General features: G+C 43.0%; 1 protein-coding gene across 4 annotated transcripts in view; it reads right to left on the bottom strand.

The window, feature by feature from the left end:
* upf1 (UPF1 RNA helicase and ATPase) overlaps positions 1-25,953 on the bottom strand; it is a 93,940-nt gene extending 67,987 nt beyond the window's left edge. For all 4 annotated transcript variants that reach the window (XM_059638602.1, XM_059638603.1, XM_059638604.1 and 1 more), the window contains exon 1: positions 25,533-25,953. In XM_059638602.1, the coding sequence (XP_059494585.1) occupies positions 25,533-25,703 (171 nt within the window). In that variant the 5' untranslated portion in view covers positions 25,704-25,953. The remainder of the gene's footprint in view (positions 1-25,532) is intronic.
* Between the last annotated feature and the right edge of the window lie 775 nt (positions 25,954-26,728).

Here is a 26,728-nt window from a genome sequence, read left to right as displayed (position 1 = left end):
CACGATTATATTAACCTCTAGAATGTCAGCCCTCAACCTCCAACCCTCCTTTGAGGCAAATAAATTAAAACTATATAAAAGCTCAAGTGCTAATCACAATGGTGTAGTTCACATGAGTTAAGGATTACAGATCCAGATTCTAAGAACAAACAAATATACTGTCATGACAACTATTACTTAAAAGGTAACTCTGATGTATCCATGCATTCAGACCGTTCTAAACTGAGCTGGGGAGGTTTTGCAGGTGTTTACCAGTTTTAGTCAACACCCTAGCTGCACAACTCAGCTTGGGTGCTACTGTCATCTACAAAATATATTCTAGAAGAGGAGCTGAAATTCATTTGAGGAAGACAGGAGCTCTGAAGGACTTTATGGCTGAGATGGGTGACGTATGCTCGAACTTTGGAGGGAATGTGTAATACTTATCTTAGTTGTACTTGACACTTGCTTATTGTTTATTAAAATAAACAATTTTCCCAATTGATGCTGAATTTATACTGACTCTGGATTTCAGAGTATTGGTGCTTACTCAAGATAGAATCTAATAGTTGTTTTGACTACTGAATATGAAAAATTATTTGTTTTCAACCATGGAATGTTGCTTTATTCTTTTAGTAACTACAAGATTTCAGATTTCTTCTTTAGAAACAAAAATTTGTGAACCTAACTAAGGTTTGAATATTTGGAATCAATATTTGAAATGAAATAAATGTGAAAGCAAATTCCAGGAATCTTTTAAGCATCAAGTTGGATGTTGTAATTAGGAAATGAAACTTTATTTTTTACTCAGGGTGAATGAGTTAACATGCAGGAATCAACCTTCTCCACTTGTATCTATCCTACAGTCTTGCATCAAAATTACACTTTTTCCCTCCCAACTACCATGGAAGATAGGAAACATACATATTATGCAGCCTTGAGTTAAGACTGAGGAAACCCACAGAGCATTGTGTATAGCAGAAGCAACATCTCACCTGTCAGTCTAGTTTATTAGATGAAATGTAAAATTTCAATTAGCTTTTTACGAACAATGGGGACTCACCTGTCATACAAACTGATCATACTTTTCAGAGATAATGGGAATGGCAGATGCTGGAGAATTCCAAGATAATAAAATGTGAGGCTGGATGAACACAGCAGGCCAAGCAGCATCTCAGGAGCACAAAAGCTGACGTTTCGGGCCTAGACCCTTCATCAGAGAGGGGGATGGGGAGAGGGAACTGGAATAAATAGGGAGGGGGGGGGGGGGGGGCGGACCGAAGATGGAGAGTAAAGAAGATAGGTGGAGAGAGTATAGGTGGGGAGGTAGGGAGGGGATAGGTCAGTCCAGGGAAGACGGACAGGTCAAGGAGGTGGGATGAGGTTAGTAGGTAGATGGGGGTGCGGCTTGGGGTGGGAGGAAGGGATGGGTGAGAGGAAGAACTGGTTAGGGAGGCAGAGACAGGTTGGACTGGTTTTGGGATGCAGTGGGTGGGTTGGGTGGGTTGGGGGGGGGGGGGGGGAAAGAGCTGGGCTGGTTGTGTGGTGCAGTGGGGGGAGGGGACGAGACGAACTGGGCTGGTTTAGGGATGCAGTAGGATCCATATGGCTGCAGGGTTCCCAGGCGGAATATGAGTTGCTGTTCCTGCAACCTTCGGGTGGCATCATTGTGGCAGTGCAGGAGGCCCATGCTGAACATGTCATCTAGAGAATGGGAGGGGGAGTGGAAATTGTTTGCGACTGGGAGGTGCAGTTGTCTGTTGCGAACTGAGCGGAGGTGTTCTGCAAAGCGGTCTCCAAGTCTCCGCTTGGTTTCCCCAATGTAGAGGATGCCACACCGGGTACAGTGGATGCAGTATACCACATTGGCAGATGTGCAGGTGAACCTCTGCTAAATGTGGAATGTCATCTTGGGGCCTGGGATAGGGGTGAGGGAGGAGGTGTGGGGGCAAGTGTAGCATTTCCTGCGGTTGCAGGGGAAGGTGCCGGGTGTGGTGGGGTTGGAGGGCAGTGTGGAGCGAACAAGGGAGTCACGGAGAGAGTGGTCTCTCCGGAAAGCAGACAGGGGTGGGGATGGAAAAATGTCTTGGGTGGTGGGGTCGGATTGTAAATGGCGAAAGTGTCGGAGGATGATGCGTTGTATCCGGAGGTTGGTAGGGTGGTGTGTGAGAACGAGGGGGATCCTTTTGGGGCGGTTGTGGCGGGGGCGGGGTGTGAGGGATGTGTTGCGGGAAATACGGGAGACGCGGTCAAGGGCGTTCTCGATCACTGTGGGGGGAAAATTGCAATCCTTGAAGAACTTGGACATCTGGGATGTGCGGGAGTGGAATGTCTTATCGTGGGAGCAGATGCGGCGGAGGCGGAGGAATTGGGAATAGGGAATGGAATTTTTGCAGGAGGGTGGGTGGGAGGAGGTGTATTCTAGGTAGCTGTGGGAGTCGGTGGGCTTGAAATGGACATCAGTTACAAGCTGGTTGCCTGAGATGGAGACTGAGAGGTCCAGGAAGGTGAGGGATGTGCTGGAGATGGCCCAGGTGAACTGAAGGTTGGGGTGGAAGGTGTTGGTGAAGTGGATGAACTGTTCAAGCTCCTCTGGGGAGCAGGAGGCGGTGCCGATACAGTCATCAATGTACCGGAGGAAGAGGTGGGGTTTGGGGCCTGTGTAGGTGCGGAAGAGGGACTGTTCCACGTAACCTACAAAGAGGCAGGCATAGCTGGGGCCCATGCGGGTGCCCATGGCCACCCCCTTAGTCTGTAGGAAGTGGGAGGAGTCAAAAGAGAAGTTGTTGAGGGTGAGGACGAGTTCAGCTAGGCGGAGGAGAGTGTCGGTCATACTTTTCTTTCATGTGCTGACAGATTCAGTACATTTCCATATCTTGCTCTAATTTTATTAGCATTAATCTTGTATCAGAGATAGCAGAAACTGCAGATGCTAGAGAATCTGAGACAACAAGGTGTAGAGTTGGACGAACACCGCAGGCCAAAACAGCATCAGAGGAGTAGGATGGCTGACATTTCGGGCCGAGGCCCTTCAGAAAAATTTCTCTGAAGGAGGATCTAGGTCCAAAACGGCAGCCTTCCTGCTTCTCCTATGCTGACTGGCCTGCTGTGTTCATCTGGCTCTATTTCTTGTTATCACATTAATCTTGTAGATCTGTTTCCTATGACTATATGATTAAAAAAAATTAAAACTGCAGGAGGGGAAGAATGGGCCCGAAATACAGATCCTGACCCAAACGTTATTGAGCAGATGCTGCTAAATCCCTTGAAGTTCATAAGGTGTTCACAAATTGCTGTTTGCCTCTGGAATTCCCTCCGAGCAGCACATTTACTAGATCAGATGGGATGAAAAGAAAAGGTGAGAACATTTTTAGAAAAGTTCTTTTGTGAAATAAAAATGACAGGAACAGCATGAATGACCATTAACCTCAAGGGTCCAAGTTCAAATCTCAGTCTGCTGGATTCAATGACTGACTCTGTGAAATAAAAAAAATGTGGCAAATACCTGGGTGATAACCAACAGTTAAGATTTCAAATCTGGCATGCATTTCAGAGAAAACCTCAGGTGAACGGTCTATACTTGTAACACTAATGCTTCTCCTTCTAGAAGCTGAATGACTAGAGTTATTCCAGTATTCAATAGCAGTAACTTGTAAGGACACCAGGATAAGGAGTTTTAAAAAAATAGACCAGAGTGAAGATGGCACTCTTTTTAAAGAAGGTTAGGCTTGTACGCAAGGGAACATTTAATATACAGAGTACAAAGGCCAGGAAAAGGCAGGGCAAGGTCAGCAGCTCAGTAGGAAACAAGCTTTTCACTAACTATTAGTTATTCCAGTCAGTACTCCCATCAACGCTACAATATTTCCTTCAAATCGCTATCCACAGAACTGAACACAATAGTCAAGCTAATATTCAAACAAACTAGAACACTCAGACTTCAGTTCCATCCTTTAACTGTATATCCTAAGATTTCATTTGCCTTTTTCAACATTGCATTACTGTGGCATCAGTTTAACAGAGCTTCGCACTGAAACCCCAATATTTCCCTGTTTCATTTCCAGTGTATTGTTCACTTTTATTTCTCTCACTTCCAGTTTTTTTTATTTTAAACATCTATACCATAACCACCCAATTGCCCTAAATCATGAATGATTAGTCCCTACTGGGATTTATTTTAACCTCTGGACAGGAAGGAATCACACACTTCATTCGAGTGTATTTGACAGAAATCACAAAAGCAGATAATCACAAGAAACCAGAAGAAGAATAGGCTGCTTGGCCATTCGAGACTGCTCTGACATTCAATAGGGACAAATCTGGACGACATTGCTCATGTCCACTTTCCTACCCTTTCTCTGAAGCCCTAGATTCCACTCAAAAACATATCCCAATTTTAAATATACGGATTCCAAAGAGGTCCAAAAAAACCTCAACCTTCAGAGGAAATTCTTCATCTGACTCAGAATAAAGGGGTGCCAATTTCATTCTTTTAAATGTCAATGAGTAGCATCCCAATCTGTTGGGTATTTGCTCATTAAGACAATCCATACTTTGGATCATCCTAACGAACCTTCTCTGAACTGCCTCTAAAGAAATAACTTTCCTTAAATAAGGGGACCAAAACTGCTCCCAGTACTGTGAGGTTGTTGATTTGATCACCAAGCTGTCTTGTTCTCATTTAGAACATGTCACCATGTTAGATATCATCAGTGGAGCCTCTGATGAAGCAACGTTATTCTACTCCAGCTTGGAATTTATACTATTTGGTCTGTTATGGTGAGTAGTGTCATTTCTGGTTTTGATCTGCACAGGTTTGTATATGGGGTCCAATTCTATGTGTTTGTTGATTGCATTACAGGTGGAGAACCATGCAACTAGGAATTCCCATGCATGTCTATGTTTGGCTTGGGCTACTATGGTTACCTTGGCCCAGTTAAATTGACAGCCTTCACTGTCCGTGTGTACCGATATTGAGGAGAACGCTTCGTGCTGTTTTGCTGCTAGTTGATGTTCCTGATCTTTGACAAATCTTTGCTCCCAGTACTCCAGGTATGGTCTCACCAGCACCTTGTATGGTTTCACAGAGACTTATACTTTGCTCTGATATTTCAACCCCCTTGAAATAAAGGCCAACATTCAATTTGTCTCCCTGATTACCTGTTGCCAGTGTGCTAACTTTGTTTTGTGCACAAGCACCCCCATGTCCTTTAGTGGTGCAATTTATCTCCATTTAAATAATATTTTTCTTTTGTTCTCCCTCTCTCAATATATCTATCAATATCTTGTTGATAATAGTTTGTATCCCTCCCAGAGTGCCTTTCCAGCTATTTGTGTCATCTGCAAAATCTGGCTGCACAACATTTGCTTCCTTCTAATACATTTAGTCCCACAACTGATTCCTGAGGAACGTCACTGGTTACATACCACTAACCCAAAAATGAACCCTCTATCTCCACTAGCTATCGCCTGCCTATTTGCCAATTCTGCACCTCCAATACTATGGGCTACTTTCTCTCAACTTAAACCTTTGTGAGGTACTTTGTCAAATGCAACACACTACATACAAACAATACAACCGACAAAGGATTCCCCTCTATCCACTTGGGTTGAGATCCCCTCAAAAAGAAATCCAATAAATTGATCAGACGTGATTTCCCTTTCATGAAGCCATGATGACTCTGCCTGATTCGTCTAATTAATGCATTGGCTGGATACTATATCAGTGTGGCACTATTACATTAATCATCAGGAACTTCAATATGCAAGTGGACAAGGAAACTCAAGTTTGTCGCAGATCCCAAAAAAAGGAACTCATGGAATGTCAAGGAGATGGTCACGCAGAGCACTGTGTTGTAGAGCCCAGCAAGGAACGGACAATTCTGGACTTGGTGTCTTGTAATGAAACAGACTTGATTAGAGAGCTGGAGGTGAAGAAACCCCTAGGAAGCAGTGACCATAATATAATGGAAATCACCCTGCAGTTTTAAGGGGAGAAGTTTAAATCCAATGAACTATATTACAATTGATTAAGGGTAATTACAAAGGAATGCTGGAAAAGCTTGACAGAGTTGATTCAAAGCAGGGGCGGGGGGCGTGGTTAACAAGAAAGACGATGGAGCAAAAATGGTGGGAGTTTTTGGGCTAATCCAGGAGGCATATCAGAAATTCATCCCAATGAAGAAGAAACATAGTAAAGGAGGATAAGGCAATTATGGTTCACAAGAGGAGTCAGGGACAGTATTAACAGAAATGAAAAAGCACACAACACGGTAACGATTAATGGGAAGCCAGAGGATTAGGAAGCCTTTAAAAGCCAGAGGAAAACTAAAAAAAGGAATAAGGTCAAAGGGGCAGAGGTGAGTGCAGTGGCCATCACCATGGAGATAGTGCAGGGGAGCTGAAAGGTCTAGGTGGTGAGTGAATCGCCTGCTCTGGATGGACAGCATCCACGTGTTGTGAAGGAGATAGCTGAGGATATTGTAGAGGCATTGGTAGTGATCTTTCACGGACCACTGCTGACAGCGAGGGCCCCAGTGGAATGGAAAACAGTTAACATAACATTCCTATTTAAGAAGCAAAGGAGGCAGATGACAGGAAATTATAGGCTGGTTAGCCCAATCTCAATTGTTGCTAAGATTTTGGAGTCAATTTTTAAGGTACATAGTAAAATAGAGATGAGTCAGCACAGTTTTATCAAGGAGAGGTTATGCATGACAATTCTTTCAGGAGGTAACGAGCAAATTAGACAGAGGAGAGCTGGTGGGCATGATGTATTTGCATTTCCAGAAAGTATCTGATAAAAGTGCTACACAGGAGGCTCCTAAATAAGACAAGAGCCAATGGCATTAGGGGCAAGGTACTGACATGGCTCGAGGATTGGCAGACTGGCAGAAGGTAGGGTGTGGGGATAAAGGAGACTTTTTCAGATGGCATCTGGTGACTATGGAGGTCTGCAGAGATCATGTTAGGATCACAAGTGTTCACGTTAATATATTAACATTCTATACAAAGGAACTGAGGGCATTGCTGCTAAGTTTGCAGATGACACAAACATAGGCGGATAGAAAGAATGTTGAGAGGTTTGGAGGCTGCAGAAGGACTTGGGCAGGCTATGAGAGTGAGCAAATCAATGGGAGATGGAATACAATGGGAGCAAGTGTGAGGCTGTGTGGTTTGGTAGGAAGAAGAGGAGATGTAGACTATTTTCTAAATGGGGAAAGCCTTCAGAAATCTGAAGCCCAGGGGTTTGGGAGTCCTAGTTCAGGATTGTCTTAATATTAATATGCAGGTACAGTTGGTAGTCAGGAAATTTCAGCGTTAGTATTCATTTTAACAGGGCTAGAATTTAAGATCAGCCTTCTACATCCTAGGTAGAGACACTCTGGGCAGGCCACATTCAGAATACTGAGAGCAATTTTGGACCCTGTGTTTAAGGACATGGTGTTGGAGAGTAGAGGAGGTCTATAAAGAGCGATCCCAGAGATGAAGGCCTTGTCACATGAGCAGCAGTTGAGGATGCAGGATGTGTACTTGACAGAGTTTAGAAGGACGAGGAAGGGTCTGATTGAAACTTAGAATACTGAGGGGCCTGGACAGTGTGTACATGGGAGATGATGTTGCCATTCGTACGAGTGTTTGGAACTGGACGGCACAACCTCAGAATGGAGGGACTACCTATTCAAAATGAGATGAGCAATTTCTTCAGCCAGAGGGTGACGCATTTATAGAACTCATTGTTGCAGAAAGCTGTGGGGGCCAGTCATTGTGTATATTCAATACAGACAGATTAAGTTATTGATTAGTAAAGGGATTAAAGGTTATGGGGAGAAGGGAGGAGAATGGGGTTGAGATTGAACAACAAAGTAGACTCAATGGCTTGAATGGCCTAATTCTACTCCTATCTTTCATGGTCTGGACAGTAAATGCAGAGGACCTGTTCCCACAACAGGACAAGGAGGAATTGTGATATGCGGAAATTACATTTCTTTTACAGAGTTGGTAAGGACTAAATGCACTACTGGAGTGTGTAGCAGATGCAGATTCATTGAGGTATTCAAGCAGGAATTAGATTACACGAAAAAAGGGAAGAATGTATGTGCTACAGGAAGAGGTTACCAGAATTTTATTTCAGAAAGCCAGCAGAGAAAGACAGGCTGAGTGATTTCCGTCTGCATGAAAAGATCCAGTGACCTTTAATATCGTCCAGCCTGGCCTATCTTTACCTAGGTTGTCATATTTAACACCATTAGTTCTGTGCAGAGTTTTGGTCTCCTTCTTCTAAAGATAATTAACTGCATTAGAAACACTTTTCTAAGGTTCACTTCAATGATTCCCGGGAATGAAGTGGCTGATTTTTTGAGGAAAGGGTGGACCCTTATCGCTTACAGTTTAGAACAAGTGGTTATCTGATTAAAACATTGAAGATTGGGAACAGATTTGACAGCGTGGATGCCAAAAAGATGGTTTTCCACAAATGGAGAGAAGACTAGGGATGCAGTTTTAAAATAGGGGTCTCCCATTTAAGACAGGTGAAAAGAAGGTTTTTCTCCAAGTTGAGAGTCTTAGTGGAGGAAGTGTTAACGAATGTTTTTAAAAAGCTGAATTAGATAGTTTCCTCATTATCTACTCTATCCCCTTTCATTTCCTTGACTGTGTGTGTCGAGGGCACAGTCATGATCTTATCAAATGGTGAAGCAGGTATAAAAGGATCAATGGCCTTCTCCTGATTCATGTGTTTATACATTTACTACAATCAAATGGACAATGTCGAATGTACACGAAAACAAATGAACCCAATGGAATATTTTCAGTAAAAGATTTTCAATAAGTCCACGCTACCAGATTCTGTTGTTCAATTTCCACAATACACAGTATGTTTTGAAAATGTAACATCTCAAGGATGTAACAGCACAACAAATTCAAAATAGGGCTTGCTTATTTCATATCAAACCCTCAACACATGATTATATGCATTATGTTATTTCTAACCCAACTAATCCATTAAAGATGATCTTTCCTGCTGGCCCATAATGACTACGGTTACCAGCACAGAAAGAAAACATTTCTGATTTGCACAAATCTCAAACACCAAAACCCTGGGCATTACAAAAAAAAAATCCAGAAACTGTTCTTGAGAAAGGAAGGCAATTCCAAACAAACAATAATCATACAAGCAGTGTCACAGTCCAAGGTTCTATTGGTGGCTTGAATTAGTGGAGCATTGTTAGCTAACAATACCTCAATCAAAATCCAACGGCAGTTGCTGACATCACACAGGAAGCTAACACACTTTCGTCATCAAATCAGTCACCTAGTGGTTAGACAGCTGTCACTGGAATCATAACATTTTTAAAAACTATTCATTCTGCATTTATTGCTCACAATTAGTGCACGTTTATACTGGCAAAAACATGAATTTTTTTTCAGAGACATAACTCTCTACTGGTTTGTGCTCTCTCCCACAAATGTCATTTCATTCCTGTGTCACTGAATTTCTGTGGTTGGTCATCGCTTGCAAACATGTAAGCCAAGCTTGCTTGCACTTACTGGAAACCTCTCATTGCACTGTCATTTAAATAGAATAACACTGTTCTTCCAGTGCCAAACAATGCTACAGGCACAACCAAAACGTGGCACATCGCTACTATCCAAAGTTCATTACGAACAAGAGGGATTTTGTCCCTGTGCTACTCTGTCAATAGACATGTGAGTCAGTTGCAATGCTTCATGTAATAAGACTGCAGATGATGTTGGTCAAAGAAAAATCCTTTGAATTTGTAACTAAATTGAAGATTGTTTTACAAGAACATGTTCATTACTGTACATGGCTCATACAGAATGGCAGTATAATCCCCAGTCTATATTTGAGGCATCTGTAAAATCCAACCAAACTGAAAATCATTCCCACACCTATCAGATGTACACCCATTCATTTTAATTATCATTCTTCCAACTTATATGTTCATATGTTCCTAGCACCTAAAAGGTCTAGACTCTTTTTACGTTACAACATAGAAGCAAACTATAATATTCAGAGTGTTATAATACAGCAGAATATCACAGTCTCCTTGCTGTAGCCTTCAAGTGCATGAAAAGCAAATACTTGTTCTGCACAAGTATCACCACCCCTCATGAGTTCTGAGCAAAGAAGTCTTTGTCGGAATTGGTTGCATTTGGTCCATGTCACATGATAAGAATGCACACTTGAAAGGTATGTACACAAGATACGAATCATCAAACCAAATAGTCAGTATAAATCTAAAAGCAACTACACAGTCAAATGTAAAGGAGCTATAAGACAATCTGAATTATGTGGAGCGTGTTTTGGTCTTCAAAATGTCAACCGAGTACCAACCTTAAAACATACTGCTTGCTGGAATAACAACATAAATAATGTGTGTAAAGTGTGGTTCCAAAGGTCAAATACTACAAAACGAGGTAGCCTAGATAAGAAAACTACTGTTCGTTCAGGTAATAGCTTTCTGTACAAATGTACAAGAGTACATTGATAAATCTAAAGGACATCGCTTTTTCCAATATGGTTTAAAAAATCCTGTTGTTCAAATAATAGGAATTTAAATAATAGACGGAGAACAGGCTACAAGATACGATTCAACTGCTACAGTTTCAGATCTGCAGGTGTTTTGATGTCACTGGAGCTTAGCCATGATGGCAAAAATGATACCTTGCACAACTTATCTGGAACAAATATGTTATTTTCTGAAAAATTACTCTAATGCCATCACAAGATTTCTTAGAAGTAAAAGCCATTATTAATAAAGGTAGGTTTAACTCCTCCTATTTTTGAGAGGACATTATGTCACTTTTATTCTTACGTGCAAATGTCAGGAGTCTGCATTATCCAGTGCTCACACCTGGTGTAGCTGTGACTATCAGTAGTAAAAATTTTAATCCACTAGCTTCCATCTGTTGTCACAGAGCACACATGAAATGGGTTTATCCTGAGAGAAATGCAAATAGTGATAATAATTCTAACATAAAAAATACATTTTGCCCGTGTAGATGTAGTCAGGCCATACAGTATGGACATAAAACAGTCTGTGCAGCAGCACATAGGCTCTTGATTAAATCTATCACAGCAAGTGCACAGCTTAAAAGTGAAAAAAAGTGTAATCACAGGCGGCCCTACACTAGATACCTCCCCAAATAATGCAATTTAAATAAGCTGCCCACCATAGTAGAACAGTATCTGCATTGGTCAATGAGCACAAATTCAAGATTATCTTAACTGGTAAAATGAATCACATCAGAACATTTTTTCCATTTAGTTTTTGTGAAGCACATACCGATTTTATTTCGCAAAGACATTATAACAATACAAGTGATTACTGAATAACTGACTAGATACTATAGAGGAGACAAAATCCCCAACTGTTTCTGAAAGGGAAATGGAGAGAGATTTACTGGAAGGAAAAATAAGGATAAAAAATACAAGAATTCCTCCAAAGAATAACATTTCAGAGTCAGAAAGAATGAGATGCCAAATGGCTACCTTCAGTGCTGTACAATTATAAACTCAATGCAGTAGAATGATCAGCATTCTGGAGGAGGGAAGATGACAGTCTAGTGGTATTATCGCTGGACTGTTAATCCAGAGACCCAAGTAATGTTCTGTGTACCTAGGTTTGAATCCTGCTAAGGAAAATAGTGAAATTTGAATTCAATAAAAATCTGGAATTTAGAGTCTAACGATGACCATGACTCCATTGTTGATTGTTGGAGAAAACTCATCTGGCTCACTAACGTCCTTTAGGGAAGGAAACTGTCAAACTTGCCTGGTCTGGCCTATGTGTGACTCCAGGCTCATAGCAATGTGGTCAACTCTCAACTGCCCTCTGGTCAATAAATGCTGGCTAGCCAGTGATGCTTCTCATCTCAGGAATGAATAGAAAGAAAATATAATAGTGCAGCAGGATCAAAGTGCTGAATGGCTGATCCCTGTTTCCTAATCCCTATGATCCTTCCATAGTTTCCCCTCAATTAGTCATGGGATGAATGCGTCACTGTGAGACCTGCATTCACTGTCTGTCCTGACTTACCCCTTGAGAACAGTGAGCTACCTTCTTGAAGAACTCATGAACAGACAATGAATAGTGTTAATTATATTCCATTTACATTGTCAAGTTACTGGCTAAGAATCTCTTCAGTGCAAAAACAATGAGTTTTTGTGTGTAGATTGTGTTACTAGTCACAGCATGATTGTTTACCTAGAACATTCCATGTCAGCGCACTTGGGTTTAGTGTGTCCTTGTGTAGTCATCAGCTCAATCTTAGAGCCACATTCTGACTGCACTTTTTTTAAAAAAAGATTTCCTACAGTGTGGAAACAGGCCCTTCAGCCCAACAAGTCCACACTGCCCTTGAAACATCCCACCCAGACCCAGACCCATCCCCCTATAACCCACATACCCCTGAACACTATGGGCAATTTAGCATGGCTAATCCACCTAGCCTGCACATCTTTGGACTGTGGGAGGAAACCGGAGCACCCGGAAGAAACCCACACAGACACTGGGAGAATGTGCAAACTCCACACAGACAGGTGCATGAGGCTGGAATTGAACCTGGGTCCCTTGGTGCTGTGAGGCTGCAGTGCTAACCACTGAGCCATCGTGCTGCCCCTAACATTTGCACAGTGTTTTTGCGAGGTGGAAGAGTCCTTGGCATCAAACTGTTGGTATTCCTTTTTCTGGTTCCTCCTACTGACAGGTGTTCTTGAACAATTGTAACCTTCACACAGCAGCTTCCGTTAAGTCAGTTTCTTCTGAGTGTCTCCCACACTTTGACATCTATGCTGCATTTCAAGGAAAGCTCAAGGGATCTTTGAAACACTTCCTTTGCCTCCTCTCTTTCAAGTACCTTGCTTGAGTTGTGAAAGATTATTTGCTTAGGAACTTCAGCATCCAAAGCATGTGGCTGGCACAGGTGATCGTGGCTTCAATGCTGGTGCTATTTGCTGCTTCAAGGACATTGGTGTCAGCACATTTGTCCTTCCACAGATGTCAGAAGTTATCAGCATAACAAATCTCTGGTTCCCGGGAAGATGTGTTTATGATACAAGACAGAAGCCTCCAAACTGAAGGATCTCTCTCTCTCTCTGCAACGAAATAACCAAAATCTGGGAGATAATGAGTTATTTTCACACCTATCATTTGCTGTAAGCTGTTGCTTCTAACCAGTGACTTGAGAACATAGAAACAGGTGCAGGCCATTCAATTCCTCGAGCCTGCTCTGCTCTCATTCAATGGAATCATGGTTGATTTGTAGCTCAACTCTAGATACACGTCTTTGCCCCATATCTTTTACAAACATTTATCTCAGGTTTTAAACCAACAACTGGTCTAGCATCAATTGCCATTTGCGGAAGAGTTCCAAACATCTACCATACCTAGCATCTCCCCTGAATAGTCTGGTCCTAACTTTCGTAATGATCCCAGGTGTTGGACTGGAGTATTAGGACACCTCAAAATGGGTTGTGACATGGAATGACAAAAATAAGCAGATAATACTTGTCCGAACAAAATTCCACATACACAGTCTACTTACCACCTAGCTTTTAGCTTAACTTCCCAGAAAACTTCACTGAAGCTTTGACTCCTCTCAGGTAACACCATAGGAGAGTAGTAACATGATAGACTTCGTAAACAAGATAATAAAATGTGAGACTAGAATAACACAGCAGGCCAAGCAGCATCTCAGGAGCACAAAAGCTGACGTTTCGGGCCTAGACCCTTCATCAGAAAAAAAAAGCTCTCTGATGAAGGGTCTAGGCCCGAAATGTCAGCTTTTGTGCTCCTGAGATGCTGCTTGGCCTGCTGTGTTCATCCAGCCTCACATTTTATTATCTTGGAGTTCTCCAGCATCTGCAGTTCCCATTATCTCAGACTTCGTAAACATGCATCTTGATTTGTTGCTGCTTTTGGTATGTTAAAAGATTAGATTTATGACAGTATGTAATGCTTTATCAGGATGAACCAGAAGACTGCCAACATAGAGATGAAATTAATTCCCAGTCTGCTCAACTAATCAAAGTAATCCACAAAATTAATTTGGGAAACAAGCAGAAATAGCTTTAGAGAAAGCAGCCAGGGAAGATGTCAATCTGATGCCTACAGCAAAGTTTTCAAATTAAAATGATACAAAGACACCTAGATGCCATTTTAATCCCCTCATCCTGCGGATGGGCCAACAGTGCTGCAGCTTACAGCATTTGGGAAGTAGATTACAGGTACTTTTTAAAAATAAGAGTTTTAGGGTCGCTGCCTGCATAACCAACTCAGGTAGCGAATTCCAGGTATCAACCAGCCTCTGTGTAAAAAGTTTTCCTCACGACCCCACTAATCCTTCTGCCACTTGCTTGGATTTGTGACCGCTGGTTTTTGAACTCTCCGCCAAGGAAAACCAGTTCCTCCTGTCGACTTGATCTCTACCCTTCACAACAGTGTGGAAACAGGCCCTTCAGCTGAACAAATCCACACCAACCCTCAGATATCCCACCCAGACCCAATCTCCCAAAAACCCACACCTCCCTGAACACTATGGGCCCATTTCTCATGGCCAATCCATCTAGCCTGCACATCTTTGGACAGTGGGGAAAAACCAGAGCACCCGGTGGAAACCCATGCAAACGCAGGGAGAATGCACAAACTTCACACAGCCTGAGGGTGGAATCGAACCGACGTCCCTGGCGCTGAGGCAGCAGTGCTAATCACTGAGCCCCCGGCTGCCGCCAGTGCAGAGATTTATCATCTTCAGAGCAATTACGCCTTTCCTGTAATGTGATGACCAGAGCTGCACACAATACTACAGTTGTGGTCTTGTGGTCAGATACGGTATATCTTTCGCTACTTTTATATTCTGCGAATGAAGGGCAGGATTCTTTACAACATTATCTACCCTTACTTCTACTTTTCAGGACCTGTGCACTTGCAAGCTAAGATCTCTCACTTCCTCTACCCCTCTCTGCATATTTGCATTTATTCCCTTCTACTGTTTGACTTCCCCAAATGCATTACGTCACATAGTTAAACACAACCTTCCACTTACCTGCCCATTCTACCATCGCGTCTATATCATTTTGAGCTTACAGCAATTCTCTACAGAGCCAATTTTTGTGTTGTCTGCAAATTTTCCAATTGCGCACCCCATTTTCAAGTCCAAATCATTAAAGTATAAAGCAAACACCAGGGGTCCAAAACCAAGTCCTGTGGACCACCACTTGAGACAACTTTCCATTTGCAACAATCATTGACCATTACCCTTTGTTTCCTGTTACTAAGCCAACTTTGGACCTAATTCAATGCATTATCTGGTATCCAATGGGCTTTTACTTTTTTGACCAGTCTGCCATGTGGGACCTTGTCAAATACCTTACTAAAATCCATACAGCTAATATCCAGTGGACTAACATCAATCTTTCTCGTCACTTCCTCAAAAGAACTCAATCAAATTTGTAAGGCACTGTCCCTTAACTAAGCCATGCTGGCTATCTCTCACTAGTACATGCTTTTCTAAATGACAGTTTATCCAATCTCACAGAATCCCTAAAGTGTACCTGGAGGTCATTTGACCCAACAGGTCTGCACCAAACCTCTGAATAGCATCCCAGCCAAACCCACTTCCATAATCGGGCATTTACCATGGGTAATCCAGCAAATCTGCACATCCCTGGACAGTACAGGGAAAATAAGCATGGGCACGTCATCGGACTACAGGAGGAAACCCACGCAGACAGAACAAAAATATGCAAACTCCATTCCTGGCACGATACTAACCATTGTGCTGCCTCGCTCTCTCTCAGGATTGACTGCGACAATTTGCCCAACACTGAAAGACGACTATCTGGCTTACAACTGTTTCCTTCGTAATCTTTCTAAAACAACATTTGCTGTCCTCTAATATCACACATAGGTCTACTGAAAACTGGAAAACAATCCTCAAAGCATGTATTATTTCCTCCTTGACCTTATTCAGCATCCTAGGGAACAATGCATCCAGCCCTGGTACCTTGTCCAATTTCAAGGATTCCGTCTTCTCTAACACTTCCCCTCTCATTATGGCTATTTTGTCCATTATTGCATATTGCTATGTGTGGCTGCTATATCCACATCATTCTTTCCCTTTGTGAATATGGAAACAAAAAAGTCATTTAAAATTTTTCCCATATCCTGTGCATCTTCACACGAGTTCCCTTCTTCCTCACTGCTATGTCCCTTGTTTTCCTTAACTATTCTTTTGCTCTTTATTTCCTGGTAAAACATTTTTTGGGTTTTCCTTTATCTTGTTACTAACATTTTTCATTCCCTCTTCTTAATTCCCTTATTTCTACATTTTAAACTTGATCCCTGTATTTTCAGTTCTCCTCTAGGAGATCTGCAATGTTGAGTTTTTTGTGACTATTGTAAGCTTTCTTCTTCTGTTTAAATCATCTCCTGCATTTTTCTCGACAACCATGGGAGTCTAGATTTGGGAGTGTGGTCCTTCTTTTTGGAAGGGACATGTCTGCTTTGTGGCTCAAGGATCTCACTTTTAAGTGCTTTCCACTGGTTTACCACTGATTTATCCTTTAGCAGTCCTGTCCAATCCACCTCATCCAATTAGAAAAAATAACTAACTGCAGGTGCTATAAATCAAGAAAAAAAACTGATGTTGCTGGAAGCTCAGCATGTTTGGCAGCTCCTGTGGAGAAAAAAAAAATCAGAGTTAATGTTTTGGGTCCAGTTGCCCTTTTTCAGAACTCTGAGAAAGGGTCACCAGGCCTGAAATGTTAACTCGAACGGCCAGACCTGTTGAGCTTCCGGCAACTTCTATTTCTGTTCCTCCTCATCCAAACCACTTTTCAATATAGTGTAAAATTCATATTTCTTCAGTTAAAAGCTTTTGCACTAATTTATCTCTGTCCTTCTCCATAATAATGGAAAATCTAACCAAAATGTGGTCACTATCCCTGATATGTTGGTCCTCTGTCACTTTACCCACTTGGCCATCTTCATTTTCCAAACTAAATCCTGAAAACTGTCTCTTCTTGTTGGGCTTGACAATTTATTTTTGGAAAAACAAATACCTGGACACAGTTCTTGAATTTTTCAACCTCACTGGCTCTTATATTGCTTGAAACCCAATTGATATTGGGATAGTTAAAGTCTACTATTATTGACCTCTCTGTCATATAGCACAGAAATAGAACCTTCCGTCCAACAAGTCCATGCCAACCATAATCCCAAACTAAACTACTCCCTTCTGCCTGCACTTGGCCCATACCACTCCAAAGATTATTTTATTCCCGTACTTATTTAAACATCTTTTATCACGAACGATACTCACATCCACCACTTACTCCGTAAGTTCATTCCACATGTGAACCATTGTGTTAAAAGAAAAAATTGCCCTTCATGTCATTTTTTAAACTTCTTCCTGTCCCCTTAAGAATATTCCTTTATTCCTACAGGCAGAAATTTGCCCACATATATATTCTTCTAGCTCTTTCCCACTGTTTGGGGACCTGTAGTACATTTCTAGTAGTATAATTAACCTTTTTTAATTCTTAAATTCAACCCATAAAGCCTCATCTGTTAACCAATTTAGTGCATCATGTTATCTCAACTTTAAAGATCTAGCAAAGACTTGCAGCTTGGGTTGTGAGAAGGTTAGAGAGAACAAGGCGTGGAGCTGGATGAACACAGCAGGCCAAGAAGCATCAGAGGAGGAGGAAGGCTGATGTTTCGGGCCTAGATCCTTCTTTTCTGAAGAAGGGCCTAGGCCCAAAATGTCAGCCTTCCTGCTCCTCTGATGTTGCTGGGCCTGCTGTGCTCATCCAGCGCTACGCCTTGTTATCTCAGATTCTCCAGCATCTGCAGTTCCTCCTATCGCTGGTGAGAAGGTTTTGATTTGCTCGCCAAGTTGGCTTCTTTTCGTTCAGACGTTTCATCACCAAGCTGGGTGACATCATCAGCCAGGCCTTCAGTGAAGTGATGTCATTCTACTCTGCAAGGATTTCATTGGAGCTTCATCGGAGGCTCCAGTGATGATACATCTGAACAAAAACAAGGCAACTCGGCAAGCAAGTCAAAAACCTTCTTACAACTGTAATTCCATTAATTAGCCAATACTGCTACCCATCACCTATTTTTAAAATTGCCCATTCAAACCTGCCTGAAAACACTACCTCCAGGGATACTGAGCTGCCAAATCTGTGCCTCCTTTAGCTAGGTTTCTGTTATAACAAAGACATCATATTGCCAAGTGTCTATCTGTGCCCTTAGTTCATCTGCCTTGCTTGTAATACTTGCTGCATTGAAGCTCAATCCCATCAATTTTCTTTACTGGGCACATTTTAATCCTAGGATAATGGGAACTGCAGATGCTGGAGAATCCAAGATAACAAAGCGTGAAGCTGGATGAACACAGCAGGCCAAGCAGCGTCTCGGAAGCACAATAGCTGACATTTCGGGCCTAGACCCTTCATCATGAAGGGTCTAGGCCCGAAACGTCAGCTTTTGTGCTACCGAGACGCTGCTTGGCCTGCTGTGTTCATCCAGCTTCACGCTTTGTTATCTTGGATTCTCCAGCATCTGCAGTTCCCATTATCCTAGGATTAAAATGTGCCCAGTAAAGAAAATTGATGGGATTGAGCTTCAATGCAGCAAGTATTACAAGCAAGGCAGATGAACTAAGGGCACAGATAGACACTTGGCAATATGATGTCTTTGCTATAACAGAAACCTAGCTAAAGGAGGCACAGATTTGGCAGCTCAGTATCCCTGGAGGTAGTGTTTTCAGGCAGGTTTGAATGGGCAATTTTAAAAATAGGTGATGGGTAGCAGTATTGGCTAATTAATGGAATTACAGTTACAATTACAATTACAGAATTCATCATGAAGGGTCTAGGCCCGAAACGTCAGCTTTTGTGCTACCGAGACGCTGCTTGGCCTGCTGTGTTCATCCAGCTTCACGCTTTGTTACATTTTAATTCAGGTTTCTTTTGTGTTTCCAAGTTGCTGAATACACCACTAACTGATGTTTTACCTCCTGTTTCCTGGTCTGAATCAGACCCTAAATGGATTCCCATTCCCCTACCATACTAGTTTGAAATTTCACCAACAGATCTAGCACAGGCCAGATTGAGGGCTCTGCCCAGGTACAACCTGTTAAGACTTGTACAGGTTCCATCTTCTCCAGAAATGGTCCTAATGCCTCCAGAATCTAAATCCCTCACTGGTACATCACTTCTCCAGTCATGCATTCCATCTGATCTATTCTCTTATTCCTGCTCTCACCAGCATGTGGCACTGGGAGTAATACATTTGAGGTCCTGCCTTTACATTCATCTTTCAGGTCCTTATCCCTGTACTTACATTTGCTGTTGGTACCTGTGTGTACCACAGCCATTGCGTGTTCAGACTCCTGATCCAGAACATACTGCAAACTGCTATGACACCCCCCCGACCCTGGCACCTGGGAGGCACCATACCATCCTGAATCACGTCTGCAGTCAAATTAGTGCCTGCCTGTATCCTTTATAGTTAAATTCTCTACCGTTATCATCCTCCTGATATTTGCGGCCTCTTCTGTGCAACAGAGCCACCCGTGGTACCATGAACTTGGCCAATGCTGCTTTCCACGCTCCCCAAGAGGGCACCCACAACCCCCGAAACAGTATCTGAAGTTGTATATCTGTTTGAGAAGGGATGGCCACAGGAACTGCTGCACTTCCTTCCTAAGCCTTTTACTGTGTGATGGTCACCCATTCCCTTTCTGCTTGTGTAATCCCTCAACTGCATTGTGACCACTTCACTAAATGTGGTGTCCACAACATTCTGAACATCACAATGCTGTCAGTGAGTGAGTCCACCTGCTGCTTCGGCTCCAAAACGCAGTTAGCCAGTAGCTGTAGCTGGACACAGTTCTGGCACACTTAGTTGTCAGGGACAACTGAAACATCCCTTACTTCCCACATCGCACAAGAGGAGCTCAACGTTGGTCTTTACTTCCCTCTACAAGAATCTAATTACTCCCTTTAAGAGAATTTAATTAATTCCTTCACATGAAAGAGTTCTATTAAAATCACAAATCCCTACCTTTACTTAAGCTAACATATTATGCTTTAAAAACTAAGAAAAATACTCTGCAGGTATCACTTGCCAATTGGCGGTTTCTGTTGAGACCATGACGCTTTCTGGCCTGTCCAAACTGAGAGTGAACACCTCACTCAATCTTTCAGCTTCAGCTACTCCCTGTTTTCAGCCAACTCCAAAGCACACTTGTTGAGTCAAGCAACACTCTCAGTGCAACGAGCAATGAATGATAGTTACCTTATCAATAAAAGTCAGACAGATAGGTTAATGAACCTACCTACTGCTAACGATTTACTCAACAGGAGAATATGGAGCACATGAAATCATCTCACAATGGTAGCAGGTGAGAACTAAAATGGAACTAAAGTAAGTTAAATGAGATTGCAAATCTTTACAATGCACACCTTACATTGTCCACTTCATATTCTAAACTTCAACTATTTACAAATATAAATTGGTAAAATACCATGACTGCTGAATAAAAGCAGAATGGCTAGCTCAGTGAGGTCCCCTCAGATACTGAAGTTTTTGACTAAATGAAAACTGCTGTGACCTCATGGCATTGTTTACATGCAAAATTGAGGAAATACATTATATTTTGAATTGTTTTAAACTATATCTGGATTTGGTTATTTTTGAAATATCATTCCAGTAAAGAATCAGGAGTAGAAATGGCTACAACTTTATGGCATCTGCCAGTCCTTATAATTTCTAGACTAAGATGAAGAGTATAGGAAACAGAATTATGAAGCATAAGTGAAAGGCTATTCAATCCACTGTGCCTGCAGCATCTCTGAAAGCGCTATCAAGTGAGTCCCACTCACCTGTCTACACCCATAGCCCTACATATTTCAATTGGAAGTACATTCAATTTAGTTTTGAAAGTTCCTAAAATATTTGCTTTAATCATTATTAGACAACACATTCAGGATAACAACTTGTGCAAAAACATACATCTCACTGGTTGGTTGTGTGTCAATTCTGTCAATCTTGTTACTGTCCACCTGTCATAAGAAATAGTTTCTTGTTATTTATCCCATGAAAAGTCCTCACCATTTTAAACACTGACTAAATTTCCCCATATCCATCGCAGAGCCAAGTAATACAATTCATTTCTTTAGGTCCCTTTAGATAATTAAAATCATTTGACTCTCACCAACTACACACTATGCCAAAAGTAAACCATACAATATCACTGTGCTTGTGGCAAGTGTCAATCAGCCTCGCCACACTGCTATTCTGAACTCTGAAGTAAACAATCTGTAGTGATTACCCTTCAGACAAGCTGCTAAATAGGATTGATGGTCTTTTTACAACATTGCTATTGTCAAACATCTTCAGTTTTTTTGGAAACTTTACTTTTGGAATCTGTCCAGCAATACACGTTACAGATTTCATTTTGCAAACTGTTACATATTACGACATTAAGCATATCTTGGCAAACATGTTCTCAAATATACCTTGCCATCTAGTCTTTGGGGTTTGAAGGAAAGATTTTATTTCAGTTACAAACACAGAATGCTGGAGAAACACCAACAGGTCTGGCAACATCTGTGGAGAAAGAAACAGAGTTAACATTGAATATAATATGACTAACTTTTGAGCAAGGGAATTCCAAACACAATGAAACCTCAAAAAAATGTTTCATCCACGTGAACAAGAAAGCCAATGGGGATGGGAGAGAGATGAAGAGAACTGGAAAAAACAAACTGATATTAGGCACATGGCTATTTGGTAGGGGAAGCACTGATGCAACGTTATTGAAGAATATCTTTTCACAAATGTAATTGGTGAACAGGAGCCCTGTACATTCTTTGTATTGAGTGTTGTACATGATGGACAGAAAGAGCAAAGAAATGTGTTAAATTAGGTATTTTATAGATGAAACAAGAGAAACAAGTAACAACTGGACAGTGAAAGTAGGGGCCTTATCTCACAGTTCAAAGTCAAACTGCAGCAGTGCAGCTTGAACAGTTTACAAGTATTTGAAAGAACAAAAAGGTAAGATTTGAGATTCATTATTTTAAAATGATATGTAGTGGATCTACAAAGAAGACTTTATATATTATACAGTGTACAAATTAACAAGAACCAACTAAGGTGCTATGGAACAAATCAGCCACGTCGGGGGTGACCGATATTTCAACAAAATATTCCGACTAACAGATGTCATTCAGAAGTGCTAATCAGTTACCAAAGCCCCATGAAAAAGCTACATGACAGCACAGTTACATACTGACATATTGGCTTGAGGAGATTAAAACCATGACACCTGGGATCAGTGGGAGCACACTATGTCACTAAGATGAAGAGCTCAGGACAGGATCAACAACCAGATTGGAGAAAACATGTAAAGCAAACCTCCAGTTATGGCATCAGCACATTTACATCCATCGCATTTGCTACAGATGATCTTGAGCAAATTCAATAACAATTTGCTCCAAATTCAACATTTCTTACAATATTTCTTGTTCAACTCCCTGAAAATGTGCATCTGACGAGTCAGTAAAGTCTTGAATTGCAATAAGTTATTTGAGGCCTGCCCACTTTCTCCATTTCTCAGCCAGTTAAGAGTTTAGCAGCTTCAACTGACCAAATCTAACTGTGCAATGACTCAAACTTCATCCTGCAAAATGGTTGAATTGGCCACAGACATTCCACTTCTTTGTTCTCGGGAATGAATCCAGCCTTTACAGATGGTCTGTCTGTTGGTTGAAATCATTGGACTTACGCATGATAGCTGAACACAAATTGACAGCATCACCAAGAAGCCACAAGTATTGGAATGGAGGATCAAGAGATCCAGATTGATGAGTAATGGGCAGTTTTAAAAGTTTGTTCTAATCTCTCGCACTAATATCCTTAACCTTGACCAGCAGAGGTCACCAAAAACACCATGTTACTGGATAGAGATAACAACAGTTTAGAACTGGAGGAACACAGCAGGCCAGGCAAAAGAGTAGTACAAACGTTGACGTTTTGAGTCAGGACTGTGCTGACAGAATATATCTTAAACAGCTTGAAGCATCACAACCAACCTGAGTTTTTTTTCCCCCCACAATAATTCATTGGACATGGTTACGTGCCCCCTGCCATATTGCCAGTCAAACATAAAACATGTCCATAAGCACACCTTAACCTAAACTGCAACCATAGAATCAAAATTAAAAAGTTTCTAATGAAGCATTATACTGCTTCTTACACACACATTTAGAGTACTGCGCACAATTTTAGTCACCACACAAAAGGATTGCTGTTGAGAATTTGGAAAGTATGCAAAAAGGGGTTTACCAGGATGTTGCCTGGACTGGTGTATATTAGGTATAAGGAGAGACTGGCCAAACTTAACTCAGAGATAGTAAGAACTGCAGATACTGAAGTCAAGAGATAACAGTTTGGAGCTGGAGGAACACAGCAGGCTAAGCATTATCAGAGAAGAGGAAAGTTGACGTTTCGGGTCAGGACAAACTGTTTTTGTTAGGATCGAAGTTTTTGTAGGAAGGGGGAAAACAATGGCTTGATAAAAGTATATAAAAATTAGAAAGTCATGGATAGAGTGAATCCTCAGAGTCTTTTTTCCCCAGGATTCGGATGTCAAATACTGGGACGCACAGGTTTAAGGTGAGGGAGGAAAGTTTAAAAGGATAGGTGCGAAATAAATGTTTTTATAAAAAGGTGGCAGGTACCCAAAATGCGCTGCCAAAGTAGGTAACAGAAGGATATGCGATAGCAACATTTAAGCACCATTTAGGCAGTCACATGAATAACAGAATATGAACTTTGTGCAGGCAGATGGGATTTGTTAATGACAGCAGCATGGTTGGCAGAATATTGTGGGCCAGAGAGCCTGTTCCTCTGTTATACTGTTCTATATTGTACATTTACATACAAATACACACAGCTGCAATGCTGGTCATTACCCTCTGTCTTAGGTGTGTGGTTAAATGCAAGTCATAGCTCCTTCAACATGCTATTTTTCCAGTGAGATTAAATGTTTGACAGGTATGACAGTACATCAGAACAACAAACAGCATTCAGTACTTGCCTCAAATCCAAGCCCATTATTTACTACCCCAGCATCACGGTACATCAATACAATATTGAAATGGTTCAAACTGTAATTTTGGCTCAACTATAATGTTCAAATAAATACTTAGCTTATAAAATGTAGTGTGGTGTTTTCATGAGCTTTGAGAAACATACGACCACTTCAACTGAACTTTAAGAATTCTAAATATACCCCACGCTAGAAATCCACACAACTGTTCCCTCAGTTGTTTTACCCCTGATGTTTTGAGGACCGAGTATATGGGGACTTACTCTGACCTCAACAACTTCACAAGTTCTAATGGCCAAAACAACTAAACTACAAATACATGATTCACCCACAAGTCCAATAATTCTTGTTGAAGTCAAAACATCTAACTTGTCTTCCTACCTGCACTTATTGCAATTTTCATCGTCTCTGGATTATACAATGCCTATTCTCTCAGGCCACTGTAGAGTAGTAATACTCTAATACCAAAGGTGGGTCACTCAGAATCTTTACATGGAATTTTATTGCACTTATTCCTGCTGCTGATGCAACCAACTGTCACTTTTAAACAAGAACAGGTATTTTGCAAGTTTTCTCTCACTTCCAAAACAGTGGCAACCTGATATCTGCTTTTGGGTGGTTAGGTGGAGGGTCTTCACTTCACCAAATTATCATTGTCCCAAAGCCTCAGGTTGCATATGTCAACTAAAATGAACCCAATGGAGCTGGCAACAGGAGTTCAGTTGAATTGGGGCTTATTTTCATGAAGTTGAGAAGCAGCAGCAGGGAAATCAGAATGTGGAGAATCCTGTGTATTTTCACATCAGCACTTACACACAAAACACAAAAATCGATCTAGCATATCAGGGAGCTCCAGCCTCATTCCCTTAATTCCAACAACCTTCTCTCAGACCAGCAGCCCACTTGCACTACTCCCTCCAACCAACACTTCAACAGCTCCTCACTCCGTATATTCCCATCGTATCTATTACAGCTTCCACTAGCATTAAGTGCCATCGGGGTACTGCACAGGGTGGGGAGAAGAGGAAGGACATATCAGGTCTGTCGGGAGTGAAGGTAGTGTGGCTCGGGTGGGGGGAAAGGGAAGGGACACAGGGAGACAGCAAGAGTGACTACCCCCACACCCACCCACCACAAAAAAAATCGGGCCTTTGAAGGCCCAGCCTTCGCCACCTCTCGCCTCCGCTTCCTGCCCTCCATGTGGGTCCTAGCCGACAAACCCGACAGCCGAAGCTGAAGCAGCAACGAGGGACTACACTCAGAGCCCGCACGGAAAAGTAGGCTCGAGTGGGGAAGGGGGCTAGTTCGTACATCCTGTGTTTAGGCCGCGCGGCCTGGGACTGGCGTGTTTTCCTTGCGGGGGGGGGGGGGGAAGTGCGGGAAGCCCCGTCGCTCCTTACCTGGCCTTCGATGGGCCCTTGGCTCTGGCCTTGTGTTTGTGTTTGTGACGGTAAAGTGAAGTCGGTGAACTCGAACTCGGAGCCCTGCGTATCGGCCCCAAGCAGCTCGGCCTCCTCCGTGTCTAGGAAGGTGAGAGTCTGAGAGCTCGGCCCGTACGCGTCCACACTCATGGCGGCCACGGCTCGGGAGCGCGCACTCGCCCCCGGCGCGATTCAAAACCCTGGGAACAACCGCTGCGCAGCACGCGCCGGGCGGATGAGAAGAAGCGAAGCGAGGCCGGGCCTTGGCTGAGCCTACTCGGCGGGGAGCCGGGCAGCGAAAGGGCCGGTAGGCGCGGGTTCGGGAATCGATCGCTCGGCAGCGGCCCGAGAAACCCAGCGAGAGCCGCAACTCCCCCGCAGCGCTGACGTAGTGCACACAGCGTCGTGACGCACGCAGAAACGTCATTGCGCCCGGACCTGTGGTGACGTCATCGCCAGCAAGAAGCGATGCCGTAATCCACAGGAGAGCGGCGCTAAGTGAGTGGGCGGGAGAAATTTACCCCGACACCCACAAACCCAATCTTCCCTCCCACACGCAGTATGCCCACCCTCAGCCCCACCCCACCACCCTGCCCCATCCCCACCCTCTCCCTCACCACCCTGCCCCATCACCAGCCTTCCCCATCCCCACCCTCACCCCCCCACCCTGCCCCATCCCCACCCTCACCCCCCTCCCTGCCCCATCCCCACCCTCACCCCCCTCCCTGCCCCATCCCCACCCTCTCCCTCACCACCCTGCCCCATCACCAGCCTTCCCCATCCCCACCCTCACCCCCCCACCCTGCCCCATCCCCACCCTCACCCCCCCACCCTGCCCCATCCCCACCCTCACCCCCCTCCCTGCCCCATCCCCACCCTCTCCCTCACCACCCTGCCCCATCACCACCCTTCCCCATCCCCACCCTCACCCCCCCACCCTGCCCCATCCCCACCCTCACCCCCCTCCCTGCCCCATCCCCACCCTCTCCCTCACCACCCTGCCCCATAACCACCCTTCCCCATCCCCACCCTCACCCCCCCACCCTGCCCCATCACCACCCTCACCCCCACAACCCTGCCCCATCCCCGCTTCACCCCCATCACCCTGTCCCATCCCCACCCTCACCCCCACCATCCCCAATCCTCACCCTTAACCCCCACCATCACCATTCCCA

This window comes from Stegostoma tigrinum, chromosome 30, assembly GCF_030684315.1.
Source record: "Stegostoma tigrinum isolate sSteTig4 chromosome 30, sSteTig4.hap1, whole genome shotgun sequence".
Lineage (NCBI taxonomy): Eukaryota > Metazoa > Chordata > Chondrichthyes > Orectolobiformes > Stegostomatidae > Stegostoma > Stegostoma tigrinum.
Note: the sequence above shows the minus strand (reverse complement) of the source record. Positions and strands in the feature narration are given on the sequence as shown.